The 17,072-nt window shown below is 52.1% G+C and overlaps 2 protein-coding genes across 2 annotated transcripts; one reads left to right on the top strand and one right to left on the bottom strand.

The window, feature by feature from the left end:
* Positions 1 to 632: 632 nt before the first annotated feature.
* Positions 633 to 5,591, top strand: Mst1 (macrophage stimulating 1). The gene is made up of 18 exons (XM_090323143.1): positions 633 to 722; positions 1,529 to 1,676; positions 1,757 to 1,869; positions 1,954 to 2,068; positions 2,153 to 2,289; positions 2,398 to 2,518; positions 2,620 to 2,738; positions 2,893 to 3,064; positions 3,184 to 3,314; positions 3,422 to 3,524; positions 3,811 to 3,941; positions 4,019 to 4,054; positions 4,155 to 4,275; positions 4,448 to 4,525; positions 4,671 to 4,817; positions 4,903 to 5,009; positions 5,094 to 5,236; positions 5,361 to 5,591. The coding sequence occupies exons 1-18, from the start codon at positions 671 to 673 to the stop codon at positions 5,520 to 5,522; spliced, it is 2,136 nt and encodes a 711-aa protein (XP_090179269.1). The 5' UTR covers positions 633 to 670; the 3' UTR covers positions 5,523 to 5,591.
* A 647-nt stretch (positions 5,592 to 6,238) lies between these two features.
* Apeh (acylaminoacyl-peptide hydrolase) lies at positions 6,239 to 15,620 on the bottom strand. The gene is made up of 22 exons (XM_090323095.1): positions 15,560 to 15,620; positions 15,352 to 15,484; positions 14,588 to 14,714; positions 14,114 to 14,207; positions 13,915 to 13,990; positions 13,665 to 13,828; positions 13,394 to 13,531; positions 13,215 to 13,306; positions 13,100 to 13,140; positions 12,890 to 13,011; positions 12,314 to 12,374; positions 10,616 to 10,713; positions 9,865 to 9,916; positions 9,193 to 9,281; positions 8,472 to 8,610; positions 7,971 to 8,054; positions 7,797 to 7,877; positions 7,347 to 7,435; positions 7,059 to 7,249; positions 6,837 to 6,939; positions 6,635 to 6,741; positions 6,239 to 6,532 (listed from the first exon to the last, which is right to left on the bottom strand). The coding sequence occupies exons 1-22, from the start codon at positions 15,569 to 15,571 to the stop codon at positions 6,427 to 6,429; spliced, it is 2,199 nt and encodes a 732-aa protein (XP_090179221.1). The 5' UTR covers positions 15,572 to 15,620; the 3' UTR covers positions 6,239 to 6,426.
* Between the last annotated feature and the right edge of the window lie 1,452 nt (positions 15,621 to 17,072).

Here is a 17,072-nt window from a genome sequence, read left to right on the forward strand (position 1 = left end):
CCCAGACCCGCCCCCCACTTCCCCGGGCTCACATCATCTCCGATGCCCTAACCAGGATTTCTGGGTCACCCGTCTCCACAGTTTTCACTGCACTTGAAGACAAGACTGTTTCTGCCAAGATCCATGCTGTCACCCCTACCTCTATTACACTCAGACAGCCGCCTTGCTTGCTTGCTTACCTTCCACGGGGTGACACTGCTGGCAGGCTCTGCCGGCCAGGCAGGGGCGTGGGGTGACTTGCTCACAGCTGGCGCCCAATAGATAAAGGAGAAAGCAAGGGGAAGAAATGTTCCTCACTTTACAGAGGGGAAAAGTGGCTAACACCATGCATGAATTCCAACCCAGACAGACTACGCTTCAAGGAGGCTCTAGCCTCACCCCCACAGCACTTCCTATATGTCCACCTCCTCCTACATAGTGCAGGTTGCTCAGTGCGAGTGTGTGTGTGTGTGTGGGGGGGGCGATCTGCTATACCAGGGTGAAGGCCTTTGCCCTTGCTCCACACAATACTCAGGGCCTGGCACCATCTGACTGGTTACCGAGGTCTCAGGTCAGGCCCCAGCATGCCTGGACTTAGGGGTGTGGAGCCACCAGCATCCAATCCTGTAGTGACAGGTTTCACAACTTCCTGGATGGGGCTGTGGTGGGTGACAGTGCGGCCTTCAGGAGGATGGGATGGCTTCTATTCCTGCTGCTTCTAATGCAGTGCTTAGGGGCTCTTGGTGAGTGCCCCCCACCCCTGAGCCTCTTCCCCTGATACCCATCTGCCTTCAGGAGAAACTTGGCTTCCAGATTCATGCTACTATTCTTGCTAAGCGTTCACTTTCCCACTAGGGAGAAAGCAGTGACTTTGGCCTCTTATACAGAGCTGTGAAGCCTCAGGAATGCATATATACACTCTCACTGGAGCTGCTAAATGAGCATGTTTGCTGTTAGTGCTGTGACAGATACACGGACACAGCGGCCTCTAATTGAACATATGCTTCCATGCTGTTGAGAGCTGGGAGTCTGAATGCTAGGTTCCTCTCTGAGTACTATTTAATGATGCTGAGCCTAAACAGTCTCATTTGAGGGATGAGATGGGAGCTAGTCCTCAAAGAAAGCACCATCTCCCATAACTGTATTAGAGTGGATGTGTTTACCCATCCAGAACTTGGCTTACTAAATGTGAGTCCTCATAACCATGATATCTGGGCCTGTTTCTCCCATCCTATGCAGGAAGGTGGGGCTAGAGCTTGAAAGTATATTCCTGGGACTGGGAATGTGGCTTAGTGGTAGAGTGCTTGCCTAGCATGCATGAGGCCCTGGGTTCGATTCTTCAGAACCACATACACAGGAAAAGCTGGAAGTGGTGCTGGGGCCTAAGTGGTAATGAAGCTCAGGGACGGTGGCCAGGTCCTGAGTTCAAGCCCCAGAAACAACAAAAAATAAATAAATAAGAAAGTATACATAAGGGCCATCCTAAAGGCTTTGTATATGATTAGTCAATATGTATCTACTGACGTGCCTGTCCACGCCCCCCCCCCAGGGCAGCGCTCACCACTGAACGATTTCCATGTGCTCCGGGGTACAGAACTGCAGAATCTGCTGGATGCAGTGGTACCGGAGCCTTGGCAGGAGGAGGTAGCAAATGCTGAAGAATGTGCTAGGCTCTGTGGACCTTTCTTAGATTGCCGGTAAGTGACCAAGTGGCCTAGCTATGGCTGGTGGCGTGCTAACTTGAGCTACTGAGAAACCCTGCGCTTTTTCTCCCCAGGGCTTTCCACTACAATAGAAGTAACCACGGTTGTCAGTTGTTACCATGGACCCAGAATTCCCCCAACACCCGTCTACACCATTCCGGGCTCTGTGATCTCTTCCAGAAGAAAGGCAAGTAGCAGTGGGAAGAAGCAAGGCTGATGACAGGGGAACCTTAACCTCGTTCCCTACTGATCTTTTCTCTCTGACTTCCAGATTACATACGGACCTGTATTATGGACAAAGGGATCGGGTACCGGGGCAATGTAGCCACGACAGCAGATGGTCTGACCTGCCAAAGTTGGAACCACAAGTTTCCTAATGATCATAGGTGAGGCAGATATCTTTCCCACCATTATTTCTACCCTCCAGAATTCCTTCAGCACACAGGGCGATCGCTGCTCCTTGTCTGCAGGTACACGCCCACACTCCAGAATGGTCTAGAAGAGAACTTCTGTCGAAATCCTGATGGAGATCCAGGAGGTCCCTGGTGCTATACCACAAACCCCTCTGTGCGCTTCCAAAGCTGTGGTATCAAGTCCTGCCAGGAAGGTAAGCTGTACCAAGCAGATCGCAGATCGATCAAATCCTAGGGAGGAGACAGACAGGCCCATCTCTGAGCCAGGAAATGCATATATATTATATTGGCTATGTCTCCAGCTGCTTGTGTTTGGTGCAATGGCGAACATTACCGTGGCTTAGTAGACCACACAGAGTCAGGAAGAGAGTGCCAGCGTTGGGATCTGCAGCATCCTCACCAGCATCCCTTCCATCCTGCCAAGTATGTGTGCATTAAAGAGAGGGTCCACACTTGTGGGGAGGTGGCAGAGAGGTTGGGCCAGAGATCCAGAGTCTTATTTACAACCCAGCTACCACTCTTAGGTTCCTAGAGCGAGGTCTGGATGACAATTACTGCCGAAATCCTGATGGATCCGAAAGGCCTTGGTGCTACACCACAGACCCACAGCTTGAGCGAGAATTCTGTGCTATTCCCAGCTGTGGTAGACCTTTGGGGACAAGGCCTGGGAGGGCAGAGCGGGGTGGGAAGGATTGCCTAAGGGAGGATCTTAGAGGGGCTGGTGAAGGCCCTCATGGACCTAGCCCCACCCTCTCCTCCAGCTCCAATTCCAGCTTTCAATAGTGTTCAACCTGCAGGGCCCGAAACAGCACCACCAGATCAGGTGGCAACGACGATCAACTGCTTCCGAGGGAAAGGAGAGGGCTACCGGGGCACAGCCAATACCACCACTGCGGGTGTGCCCTGCCAGCGCTGGGACTCTCAGAGTCCCCATCAGCATCGCTTTTCCCCAGAGAAATATGCGTGCAAGTGAGATGATGGACAGGGAGGACTGGGCGGGGCCTAGGACTGGGCTCCACCCCAATCTGAAGCTCTAGGGAGGGGTAAGGTGAGACCCTGCCCAACCATTGATTGTCGATTCTGCTCAGGGACCTTCGGGAGAATTTTTGCCGGAATCCCGATGGCTCGGAGGCACCCTGGTGCTTCACAACTCGGCCTGGTATGCGTGTCGCCTTCTGCTACCAGATCCAGCGCTGCACTGATGAAGTACCACCCGAGGGTGAGGCTGGTGGAAGGGGGTTAGAACTGGGCCTGGAAGCTTTCAGCCTGAGTGGGGATCAGGTTGAAGACTAGCACTCACGGGCCACTGTGGCTTGCCCACCATAGATTGCTACCAGGGCTCAGGAAAGCAGTACCTCGGCTCAGTTAACAAGACCCGCAAGGGTATCCCATGTCAGGACTGGTCTGCAAAGACACCCCACGAACCGCAGTGAGTCTTTGGTTCCCCACTCCTGCCTGACCCAGCCTAGACAGGGTTTGGAACCGCTTTACTGTGATTTTTTCTTTGTTGGTGGTGGTCATGGAGTTTGAACTCAGGGCCTGATCCCTTGAGCCACAGCTCCACTTCTGGTTTTCTAGTGGTTAACTGAAGAGTTTTATGGTCTTCCCTGCCCGGGGTTGGTTTCAAAGCAAGATTCTCAGATCTCAGCTGTCTTTTAAGAGTGACTGGCAGCTGGCTTTGCTTTGCTGATTTTGATCCCCCTTGCTGTCTTTAGGTTCACACCTGCCTCTGTTCCTCAACTGGAGGGAAACTTCTGTCGGAACCCGGATGGAGACAGTCACGGGCCATGGTGCTATACGACAGACCCCGGGACTCTGTTTGACTATTGTGCTTTGAAACATTGCAGTGAGTGCTGGTGACAATTTTCCCCTAGCCTTCTCCCACCCCCGCCACGACTGCCTCCTTTAACTTGTGTCTTTCAGATAATGAACAGTTGCCATCCATCCTGAAACCCTCAGGTACAGCCCTGAGCCAGTTCTGGGGGGTGGGTGGGAGGGTAATCCCCTTTGAACCACACTTCTATTCAAGAGGGATTTTTCACCCCATCCCATTCCTTAGTCCCGGTGAAGTTTGACAAGTGTGGCAAGAGGGTGGATAGGATCGACCGACGGCGGACCATGATGCGAGTGGTGGGAGGCCACCCCGGAAACTCCCCCTGGACAGTCAGCTTGCGTGACCGGTGAGGCCAAAATGCCTGTCTCAGTCCCCCAGTGTACTACATGCTCATGCCAGCAAATGGCTGAGGTGGGGGGTGGGGGGAAGTGGCCTGCACTGAACCTCAGACAGAGGTTGGCCGATCCAGGATGTAGCCCTAGACTCAGTTTCCCTCCTCCTGTTCCTCACTCTTCCAGGAAAGGGCAACATTTCTGTGGGGGATCTCTAGTAAAGGAGAACTGGGTGCTGACTGCCCGGCAATGCTTCTCATCCTGGTGAGTCTCCCCCTAGGGTTTGGAGGTACCCCCCCAATTCCCCATGACATCTACCCCTCTCCCATCTCCACCCTTCCCCAGGCCAATAGGGGGGATGGGCAGGAGCCTAGGAGTCAAGGTTGACTTAGCTCAGCTTCTCTCCCAGCCATGACCCTCTTGAGGGATATGAAGTCTGGTTGGGTACCCTGTTCCAACACCCACACCCTGGAGAACCAGGCTTGCAGCGAGTTCCTATAGCCAAGATGGTGTGTGGACCTTCAAATTCCCTGCTTGTACTGCTCAAGCTGGCGAGGTAGGTGGAAACAAGTTGAGAGTGGGAAGTAGGCAGGGTCTTGAGATCTCAGGACCCTTTACTGCCCTCCATTTTCCTGCTCAAGATCAGTGACCCTGAACCAGCGGGTGGCCCTGATCTGCCTGCCCCCTGAGCGGTATGTGGTGCCTCCGAAGACCAAGTGTGAGATCGCAGGCTGGGGAGACAGCAAAGGTGAGTGTCGTCTTTCTGAGTGGCACAGGGGTCCAGACGTGGGCCCTGCTCAAGGGTCCTCTCCTCACCCTTCTCTCCTCACAGAAGGTACAAGGGATGAATCAGTTTTACACGTGGCTTCGATGAATGTCATCTCCAACCAGGAATGTAATGTAAAACACAGAGGACGTGTCCATGAGAATGAGATGTGCACGGCGGGGTTGCTGGCCCCCACAGGGGCCTGTGAGGTGAGTGGTAGAGGGCTCTGGAGCCAGCCCAGGGGCAGGGAAAGGGTCTGGAAATATTACTGTCTCATCAGTAAGGAAGCTAGTGCTCCCAGCAAAGCTCTCACCCAATTCTTTTACCTGCCAGGGTGACTATGGGGGTCCGCTCGCCTGCTTTACCCACGACTGCTGGGTTCTGCAAGGAATTATAATCCCCAACCGAGTGTGTGCCCGGCCCCGCTGGCCGGCCATCTTCACGCGTGTGTCTGTGTTTGTTGACTGGATTCAGAAGGTGATGAAGATGGAATAGTCCTGGCCTTGACCTCTTGTTGTGGGGAGTATGAAACTGTTGGACATAAAGCTACAATTTCTCTTTAAATCTGTGCACAGTGCTTCTTAGTTGCTACTGCTTCTAGGGACTGAATTGGTGATTTAAAAAAAGGGGAGGGGGGTGGGAGTTTGGCCTAGTGGTAGAGTGCTTGCCTAGCATGCACAAAGACCTGGGTTCAATTTCTTGGTACCACATACATAGAAAAAAGCCAGAAGTGGTGCTATGGCTCAAGTGGTGGAGCTCTAGCCTTGAGAAAACCCAAGGACAGTGCTCAGACCCTGAGCCCAAACTCAGAACTGGCAAAAAAAATATTTTTTAATTTCCTAAATGTTTTTTTTGGTTGGCTGTGGGGCTTGAACTCAGGGCCTGAGTGCTGTCCCTGAGTTCTTTTGTTCAAGGCTAGAATTCTACCATTTTGCACCACGGGGCCACTTCTGGAGATAAGAGTCTCACAGGAACTTTCTTGCCTGGGCTGGCTTCAAACCACAATCCTCAGATCTCAGCTGCCTGAGTAGCCAGGATTACAGGCATGAGCCACCAGTGCCAGGCTTGCAGAGCAGTTTCTAACTGAAAGGACTAGGGCAGAAAGGGCTAGCCTGGTGTAAAATCCCTGTTGGGTAGAGCAGACTGAGGCTGGGCTTCCCCTCTGACACTGGAAATAGGTTGTGGCTGTTACACCAAAGACCCAGGGTCTCTGGGGGCTTGAGGCTGGCTTGGAACCAAGCTGGGTGTCCTCATTTATTATGACTACGTAGTTTACATTCCTCTACCCACCCACGGAGTCCAGAGTCCAGAAGACCTCTTGGCTTCTCTGCCAGACCCTGGAGTTCCCCAAGGGCAGAATGTGACATGGGCTGACCAGCTCACGTGGAATGGCTGGGCTTCAGCTGCCCAAGTGTGTGTGCAGCCACAGCACGACATTCATAAAGCTGTCTGATTCCACCTCCACCTCTGACAGTGCGTGCGAGCTTTTAGGATAGAGCAGGAGCCTGTGGAGGGGGGATGGGTGGGCAGCAAGATCTGGGTTTGGAGAGTGTCTCCATTGCTTTACCTGCCCACCAGCTACCCTAGGGCTAGCCTGTGGCACTCACCGAACAGGCACATTCCGGGCCTTGAGGGCACGATAATATTCTATTCCCTGTCGGAAAGGTACACGCCGGTCCTCCTGGCCCAACATCAGTAACACTGGTGTCTTCACCTAGATGTGACGAGCACAGGACAGTCGTGATAAGCTCGGCTTTCAGTTCTGCATGGGTTGGTTGGCAGCATAGAGAAAGGAGGAGGGCCAAGTACCTGAGGAATGTACTTAATGGGTGACTTGGCCAGCATCTCTGCCCACACACTGAGATCTGGCAGGCACTCGTTGCTGTAAGAGAAGCCAGTCTCCACCACACACCTGCAAGGAAGAAAACAAGTGGTTGCAGTCTCAGGAAGCCTGGGGAGGCCTATAGGGGACGCTCTAAGGACATACGGGGTTAGAAAGGGAAGATAGGGAGGTGTGCGTGACAGACTCACCAGTCAGGGATATCAGTGGACCCCATCATGGTAGCAATATTGATCACGGGGTTCCGGGCCACACAGGCGCGGTAGGTCTCTGGATACTGACCAATCAGGTGGCAGGAGAGGAAGCCACCGTGGGAACCACCCATGAGGGCTACTCGGCCTGCATCAAAATGCTCCTCCTGGAGTATCTGCTCTACTGCAAACTACAGAGTAGGGCGGAGCGTGCTGTAACCAGCTGAAGCAAATGGTTCCCCTGGGGTCCACCCTCCAGTCTGTCCAGAAGCCACAAACCCCTGCTACCTGGACATCTTTTACATCCTGGTGGCCCACATTGCCTGGGAGAGAAAGGATGCTGTCCTGGCCAAAGCCCGTGGAGCCACGATAGTTCACTGAGGGTGAGGGACAGGGCAGTCAGGCAATATTCTGGACATCACATTCCACTTCTGTGAAGTGGACCTTGGGACCAGTTATGCCCCCCACAGACCCATCAAGAAGGTAGTGTTCAAAAGATCGGAGTGGGTTACTTAATAACCACAGCCTCATCCTTTCCAAGAAAGTCCCCAGAGAGTTCATATTATCACTGGACCATGGATCACTTGTTGGATCAGAGTAGTTCCTGGTCTACTGGTCACTAGAGAAAAATAACCAGACTACAGAAAGTCCACCCCCCCCCCACGCCACACATACCCCCTCTAGGCTTATGCAAATCAGGCACATCCCATCCTTTCCATCCAAACCCTCCTTGCTCACCTAGCAGCACTGCAAATCCCATCTTACAAAGCATGGCTGGGAACAGCATCCAGGCAGTGACAAAGGATGAATGAGGTCCCCCTTGCAGACAGGGAACAGAGAGGGTCAATGGATCAGCTCAGCTAGGAGGAGCGGGGGGAGGGATGGGCACAGGATTTTAGGCAAGATGCCTACCGTGAGGCATGACCACCATAGGCACCTGAGTCTTATCTGGAGGGTTGCTGGGTTGTAGAAGGATTGCTTCAAAGTCAAGGCCAGCTGCAGGGAAAGTGCAACAGCCAGCAGGATCAATGTCACTTCTCATTCTCAGGGACTTCCCCGCCAAGGCCCCTGTCTGTAGCTACAGATATGGGGCTGACTTTTAGATCAGACACCTGCCAAGGTACCCCAGACCATGACAGAGGGACCCCCATGAAGGCTTGTGTTCCTTAGTCAAAGAGCCTCCCTGAGACAGGACAGCATTCTGGATAATGGGTGGCCACACAAGCCTTGTAGGAGGTCACTGCTTTGGGACTTAAGTTTTCTCATCACAGATGATCTGCCCTGATCACACCAACAACCAGGCATTTCGATCCCCGGATGGCACATTTCCCCTTGGCTACAGAATAGAGGGAATCTCAGGAAACTCAGCCATGTGAACCAGGACACAGATGAACCTGAGGTGGCCCAGCTCACCATACTGCACGTTCTCTTGCTCTGGGGGTGGCTGTAGCACCCGGATGCTCCAGTGGATATCGGAAATGGGTTCCGCCTCCTCCAGGGACACCCATAACACTGACTGCTCCTTCCCTGCAGGAGGCAGGAACCCAACTTTCTGCCAAGTGGAAGGAGAGTGTTACAGGTACTGCCTTCCCTGACCTTCTGTTTCTGCCCAGTATAGAAGACCACAGCTCTGACTGCCCATATTCTAGAGGATAAATATAGAATGGGCTTTTGTTGAGTGCTACATACCCAAGTACTGACATACGCATATGAACACCCCTCTCCCCCAACCCTGTCCTCTTTAGCCTCTATGCTCTGCTTTTTTTTTTTCTTTCTTTTTCCTTCTGCCACTCCTGGGATTTGAACTCAGGGCCTGGGCACTGTCCCTGAGCTCCTTTTGCTCAAGGCTAGTACTCTACCACTTGAGCCACAGCACCACTTCTGGCTATTTCTATGTATGTGGTACTGGGGAATCGAACCCACGGCTTCATGCATGCTAAGGCAAGCACTCTATCACTAAGCCACATCTCCAGCCTAAGCTCTGCTTTCTACCTGTGCTTTGTAATGACAGAAGACTGAGCACATTCAGAGTGCTCAGGATTCAGCAGACCCTACCTAGCCCGTGAATTCCTCCCCCTATGAATTGCAAACCTTTTGGACTATAGGGCTGGGGCCACACAGCGCCAACACTTACCAGGTTTGGGGGCAGGTTGGGTGTAGAAAATTGTGCCACCATAAGATCTCGGTCAATCATAAGCAGTTTCCAGCTTCCACCTGACCCTCCTGGAGAAAACACAGGCCCACTAAGTGCCACTCAGGACAGCCACCTTTTTCCCTCTGCTCTCTGTAGAGTTCCAGATACTCTTCAGTGAACGTGTCCCATTTGCCTGGGTGAGTGCTCAATCCCTGGTTTATTTGGTAGACTCTGGCTAAGTCCAGGCACTGCCAGATCTAGTGACATACTGGGTTACCACTGCATTCCACCCACCCGTCAGTAACTACAGTGTGAAGGGATAAGCCATTTGGGGGAGTTGGGTGTGTTGCGAGGGCCTGGGTAGTAGGTGTAGGACAAACTGTGGGAGGGGGAGAGGGAGGATGACTGGCAGATCCTGGCCAAGAGAGAGGTTATAGGGTTTAGGGGAGAGGTGAGGCCATGTGTGAAGCACACATAGCATTGGATGCTGGAAGCCTTGAAGATGTGGTGTATTGGCTGGCATAGGGGAGGCATGGGCAGGGTCGTCCGAGGACTGAAATCAAGGCTGTAGAGCAGTCAGTGGAGAGTGTGTTACCGCTGGTTCATACTCTACACGATGGCTGGCTGGCTCAGCAGCTCTGCCCTTGCCTCTAGTGCACAAGCCCTGCTCACCAGCTGTTAGGGAGACCACACTGCCTGTCTGCGTGTCCACAGCAAACAGGTCCTAAAGCAGAAGGGAAAAGTACATGAAGCAGTACATCCTTACCTCCTCTCTACTCTCCTAGGGACTCTAGGGCCAGGCTAGGACCATAATGTAAGGAGTAGCCTGAGGGCTTTGGTCTAAAAATAAGCCCAAGCTGGGCGCTGGTGGCTCAGGCCTATAATTCCAGCTACTCAGGAGGCTGAGATCTGAGGATCAGGGTTCAAAGCCAGCCTGAGTACGAAAGTCCATGAGACTCTTCTCTCCAATGAACCACTTGAAAACCAAAAGTGGTGCTATGGCTCAAAGTAGTAGAGTGCTAGCCTTGAAATAAAGAGCTCAGGGACAACACTCAGGCCCAGAGTTCAAGCCCCGCCAGTGACCAAAAAAAAAAAAAAATCTCAGCCCACCACAACTTAATGGAGTATTCCTGGGCAAGACAAAGAAGGCCATGGAGTTAGTGTGAAACCAAACAATGTTCCCGAAGGGAGTGTGGCATAGCTGTGAATGCCATCAACTCATCCCTTGGGAAAGGGTTCAGTAGCCCTTACAGTATAGTCAGGAACTCACTTTAGAGGCAGCTCTCTTGTCTCCTGGCTGATGGGGAAAGGGGGGAGGCCTAAGTTTGTGCTGTAGAGTACCAGGGCAGCGAGTCCTTCAAGGGGCCAGTGAGACCTAGAGTTGGGTATTATCTCGGGGGTGTGCCTATGTTCTACCCCTTACCTGCCGGCTGCGCTGGGCAGAGTCGAAGACCACTCTCTGGCTGTCAGCTGACCAGCAGCCTAGAGGCAGCAGGCTGCAGTAGATCCCAGAGAAATTCTCTGCAAAGATGGGAAGACTAGGTCTGTGTTCGATCGTGCAAGTTGAAGAGATCAACACTGTGGGTGGGGCAGGCTGGGCTACAGGGGAATTAACACCTACAACTTATGGTAGGATGGCAGTCCCACAAATCAGGGCACTGGTGGTGAGGAGGAGCTGACTGAGCAGGAGGTAGAAGGACAGAGAATCGAGAACTAAGAGATAATGTCCTGAGTTACTTCTACTGGGATTTTGGCAACATCAGGTGCCATAACCAAAATATCTTGTCCATTATAGTACTGAGCACAGCAGCTGGCCTTATTTAATCCGTATTATAATCTTTTTTTTTTTTTTTTGCCAGTCCTGGGCTTGAGCTCAGGGCCTGAGCACTGGCCTTGGACTTTCTCAAGACTAGATCTCTACTACTTGAGCCTCAGCACCACTTCCGGCTTTTTTCTATGTATGTGGTACCGAGGAATCGAACCCGGGTCTTCATGCATGCTAGGCAAGCACTTTAACCACTAGGCCAAACTCCCGGCCCCCGTATTATAATCTTACAAGGAAGGTCAAGACAACTATTTTCTTCATGGATGAAGAAAATGGGAGTTCAAAGGCAACAAGTAATTTGGGGCAGAGCAGAATCACACCTAGATCCTTACCACTTCATCTCTGAATCCCAAAGAGAAAATTAGAGGCCATCTCTATCTGTCTGTCTGTCTCTCTCTTCCTCTCACTTTTTTTTTGGGGGGGGGGCGGGGAGTTCATTGTGGGGCTTGAACTCAGGACCTGGGCACTATCCTTGAGGCCTTCAGCTCAAAACTAGTGCTCTACCACTTTGAGCCACAGCTCCACTTTCAGTTTTTCGATGATTCATGGGCAATAAAGAGTTTCATGAACTTTCCTGTTATGGCTAAGTTTGAACTATAAATCTTCACTCCTATTTCAGACGCCTGAGTAGCTAGCAAAAGATTATCTGTATGAGCCACCAGCGACTGGTGGTGGGGATTAAACCTAGGACCTTGTACAGGCTAAGCACATAGCAATAACCTCACTGAAAGCCTGGAACTTGGTCTACTGGACTTAGCCTTTGGATTTCCTGGAACTTTCTGGGTGGCTTCAGAAAGCAAAAGACTTTCACTGCTCATGACCTTGCGATGGACCAGATCCCAAACAGAGCTTGTAAACACCAGTATTTATAAACACCTCTTAGCCAAGTGCCACTTTCCCAGGAGACTAGTTGGACAAGGTTAGGGAAACAGTGTAGAGGACAGGGTAACGGCACCCCTTAGGCCCAGAGCCCCTCTCTGACATCCTAACTTAGTGCATTCCTTGAGACCCATTCAAAAGCAACGATTTTCACCAGACACTGGAAAAGACAAGAAGCCTAATTGTGAATTCCAATACAAGAATGAGATGGTTTAAATCGCCTCTAATCCCAGTACTAGATGACTCTGCTCCTTGTGGAGGCTGGGCACAGGGCTGGCCCACCAGGAAAACAAAAGAAGCCAGGAAGAGCTAGGCACAGATGGAGCATACAACAGAACTCACAGACAGCAGGTCTCACAGAGCTGTAGGCTCCATTGAAACCCCCATTCTCCCAGGCCAGAGACCCTCCCCCCTCACCTCCCAGTTGCCGAGGCACAATGTCCACCACCACTGAGGTGACCTTCGTATACCAGTCATACTGCAAAAGAACACAATGGTCAGGCGCGCTAGGTAATGAGTGATGCCCTCAGAACACAGAGATCTGGGTAGCTTCAGAGGAGCAAGGCTGAGTCTGCTATATTTTCCTTTCTGGTGACCAAATGTCCAGAGGTATGTCCCTCTGACTTTTCCTAGGGGCTCAAGAGCCTAGCTCTTCACAGACAAGAACCAAGGACAGGAGCTTGCTTTCTTTTGGCCAGTCCTGGGGCTTGAACTCAGGGCCTGGGTCCTATCCCTGAGCTTCTTTTACTCAAGACTAGCACTCTACCCCTTGAGCCACAGCACCCCTTCCAGCTTTTTCTGTGTCTGTGGTACTGAGGAATCGAACCCAGGGCTTCATGCATGCTAGACAAGCACTCTACCACTAAGCCACATTCCCAGCCCCAAACAGAAATCTTGTAAACTTCACAATAGGACCTAAATCCCTAGGCCAACCTGGTTTACTATGCTCATATCCCCCTCTCTCCACCCCCCTCCCCACCACTTTCAGCTTACCAGGCACAGTTGGCTACACTGATGATGAGGGACCAGAGATGGGTACTGCAGGTAGACAATACGACAGTGGTCTGGGCTCAGGCGAGGAGAAGAAACAGCCAGGGAGTCACTGGAGAGGAGTTCTGAGCCACACGGAGAAATGTCAGCATTCCATACATACAAGGCAATGTGTGCCAGCAAAGCAACATGTGGGCAGCAGCTGCCACTTACCACATTTTCCCCCAAGGAGGTCCACGTAGTACAGTGCAGATCTGTAAGGATCAGAGAGACACTCAGTTTCCTGACTTGAGCTGTGCCAGCCCAAACCTCATCGCCACTTCCTTACCGGCGATTGGTGCAGAAGCGGATGCCTAACCGGAAGGGCTCGTGCCACCAGCCCACAAACACCACACCTGTGTCCCCAGGAGCCCAGAAAGCCTGTCATCAAGACCAAAGAGCGGTATGAGAGAGGGGCAGTGGTTCAACAAGGCTTCCAGAAGCGATATAAGGCAAGCTGCTGCTAACCTGGCCGGGGGATACATTCTCAGGGACTCCTTCAAGCACTGAGATATTACCGCTGTCCACATCCAATACGCAGAGCACAGGAATGCTTTTAGAAACCATGCTTTCTCCCCAGTCTTCATAAAACACAAACTGGTCCCCCTGAGAACATAGGAAACTCAGTGCCCAGCCTGTCCACGAGGCACTGCTCTGCCTCCTAAAAGCCAGTCATTTCCCCCATTCTGAGAGGCAGGGATGTTAAAGCCTACTGGTTTAGCTACCACACCACAAGCACCTTAATGGGCTGGTCTGGCTTCTTCGGCCTGGCCATCTCCTCATCACTGGCACTGATGTCTAGGGCTTTGGTCTGAAAGAACGACTCAGCCTTGGGGCGCTTTTTCTCTGCCACATACAACAAGTGTGTCTCCGAGTGGGACCAGGATAGGCAGCCAAAGCAGTCTGGATATGGGGAAGGGGGATCAGGGAAGAGTCCACAGTGACGCCCCTCCTAGCCACCCTGCTTGATCACCAACCAAGAGCCTCACCATCCTCATAAACAGGCCCATGTTTCTCCAGTGCAGATAAGTTGAAGCTTTTGAGTTTCCTATTCTTCTCCCAAACCTGAGGAAATCGGAGTGTCAGGATCTCCCCCGCTTTCCCCGACCCCCACCCCACAACCACAGAGCTTTATCTGTGAGGCTGAGTTCTTCTACCACCCACTACCGTGTCCTACGGCAGACCCACCTCCAGGAACTGCTTCTCCTCCCCAGAGCCTGTGCTTCCAGCCTTACGCAATACAGCTTTCATGGTGCCTGATGGAGATTCTCTGCTCAGCATTCTGAGGAAGAGAGTGATGTAGCAGGTCAGGATTGCCTCCCACTCCCAAATAGTGCTGTACTTTTCCCTTATTGGCCATAACGTCTTAAGATTCTTAAGGTTCGGATCCCATACCAACCCTTGCCTTAGAATCACTTTGAATCTCTCCTTTAGAGAATTCTATTCTACTCTCCTCTAATTCTCAGGTCTCTATAGGCTCCAGGCTGGGCCTGAGTTTGAAAGAAGACTCCAATACTTATCAGATCATATTAATGGAGACCAAACGAGCAGGTCAAGCACCTGGTACCAGGCCTCCCTCTGGGCCCTACCTGTATGTGGAGGTATTCATAAAAGGCTGGCATGGTAGATAGTTTGCTCATAAACTTCCTCCCACCAACTTACTCCCCCCTAGTCTCCACACTGTTGCCTGCAGGCCCTGCAAACACCACTGAGTCTCCATCATGAAACACCAGGTACTGGCGGCAGAATCGAATGTTCTCCATACGTTCCAGGTCCCTCTGGGTCCACTCTGCAAGGAAACGTACGAAACTGCTCAACTTGTCTTAGCTAGGAAGAGCCACTACCCTTTTCTCACCCAAGAACACCCAGATCCATCTCTCTCAAGTCTCCAGACAACCTGGGTGAAAGCCAGATAATACATAGCCCTAATCCAAATCTAGGCCTTCAGAGTCTCCACTGACAGTTGCTTGCATAGAACTCACTGCTATTCCCAGCATCCACCATGTTTTTTTTTAATTTTCTTCCAGGGGAGGGGGGTGGGACTTGAGCTCAAGTGCCTGGACACTGTCCCTGAGCCTTTCTGTGTTTAAGGCTAGAGTTCTACCACTTGAGCCACAGCACCATTTCCAGCCTTTTCTGTGTATGCGATACTGAGGAATCGAATCCAGGGCTTTCTGCATGCTAGGCAAGCACTCTATACCGCTAGGCCACACTCCCAGCCCTTCTCTGATATTCTTAACTCATGCACTCTGGGACACTAACCTACAATGCTAGTACAGCTTTCCATATACCAGTGTGCAGAGCGCCTGGAGGGGGATGCCCTCCAAGCCTCAGTTTCCTCCACGCATTCGTGTGCACGGTCAAGCGGTGAGCCCCCCCAGTTCCCCTCCCCATCTCCACCACCCGTACCCCTCTGGTCCACACACCAGTGTGCACTGTCCGATAGCGGCCCCCATACTGCGTGGTGACCTCCGGGCCCAGGCAGGCGGCGCTCAGCGTGGGCTGGCGGCTAAGGCCCCGGTACAGCGCCACCGCCTCCTCGGGCTCGTTCAGCAGCACCTGCGCAGGAGACACACCAGGATCAGACTCGGCCCGGATTGCAGAGACCACAGAGGCCGCGGGCCGAGCCCTCACCTGACGCTCCATCGTCTCCGATCGGGAGCCCTGAGTTCCTAAGGCCCGGAAGTGAGGCTTAGGTAGGGGAGGGGCGGAGCCTGGGAGGACCAGGCCTGGTTTCCGCTACAGCCCGGAGGCGCCCTGAGAGGGGCGGGGCCTGGGCGTCTGGAGGAAAGTCCTGGAGGGTGGGGAGGGGACAGGGAGGGGGCAGGAACCAGGAGAAAAGGAAGCCCTTGCCTTATTGTTTTCTGTATTTATTTATGTGCCAGTCCTGGGGCTTGAACTCAGGGCTTGGGCACTGTCCCTGAGCTTCTTTTGCTCAAGGTTAGCCACAGCTGCCACTTCTGATTTTTTTTTTTTTCTGTGTATGTGGTACTGAGGAATCGAACCCAGGGCTTCATGCATGCTAGGTACTAAGGTATATTCCCAGCCCCTATTTATTTATTCAGATTTTTTGTGGGTGGTGAGACTTGAACTCAGGACCTGGGCGCTGCTGTTTCCTGAGCTTTTTTAGCACTCTACTATGTTGAGCCACAGATTCACTTCAGGTTTTCGGATGGTTCCTTGGAGATATGAGTCTCAGGGACTTTCCTGCTCCATCTGGCTTTGAACCAGCATCATCAGATTGCAATTTCCTGAGTAGCTAGGATGACAGGCATGAGCCACCCCTGCTGAGCTCAGTAAAAGCTTTAAGGACACAGGACCTTGCAGAAGCCAGAGCCTGTCCGTGTGTGGGTCTCTCCCCAAGCTCTGGGGATGATAGGGATGTCCCCACCCATTTTGTGATAAGACATTCACCAGATGATGCCATGCCTTGTTTTGGCCTGGGAGGGAAGGGCACAGGTCCCAGAGAAACAAGCAGAGCAGAGGCCTGCTGCTGCCTTGTGGATCAAATATGAGCTCTCAGGGTGCTGGCTGCCTCTGCTTATCAATCCTGCTCCAAGAACTATCTGTCCCTGCAGCCTTTACCCACCCTTTTTAGTGGCACCCAGCTAGGGCACCCAGCTAGGGAATCCACTCGTGCCTGGATTAGGACCCTCAGCTATATTCCCCCGGAACAAAGGGCCTGGTAGAATCTCCATCTGGGGTCAGAGAGCTTCCTGTGGTAAAATAAGCTAGGTTTTCAATGCATGTGGCACAGGTGTCAATGAAAAACAAGAGAGCCAAAGCAATAATAGCCCAGTCCCCTTTGTGTACCTGAGCCTGGCTGGACTTCCACACTTCAGAGCCCAAGTTTCCTGTACCTTACCTTGAAGCAAATACTTTCCCATCTAAGGAACCATTGATGTTTTTATTTTATTTATGTTTTCGAATTTTCTGGGTTACTTTGATCTTCTAGAGGAAGAAAAAAAAAATCTGGCAGTCATGGAAAGTTCTGGGGTTGGAGTAGGCAGAGCTAGACAGGCGGATAGAAAGCTGAATGGCAGCAACAGGGGGCAGCATCTCCTCAAGTGTCTCCTGAGAACCTGGCCTGAGAAAACTCTGTGGACAGTTTACAAAGTTATTAGATCTTAATAATCTATGCAGTAAA

The sequence above is a fragment of the Megascapheus bottae genome, chromosome 32, assembly GCF_031878675.1.
Source record: "Megascapheus bottae isolate mThoBot1 chromosome 32, mThoBot2.hap1, whole genome shotgun sequence".
NCBI classification, from domain to species: Eukaryota; Metazoa; Chordata; class Mammalia; order Rodentia; family Geomyidae; genus Megascapheus; species Megascapheus bottae.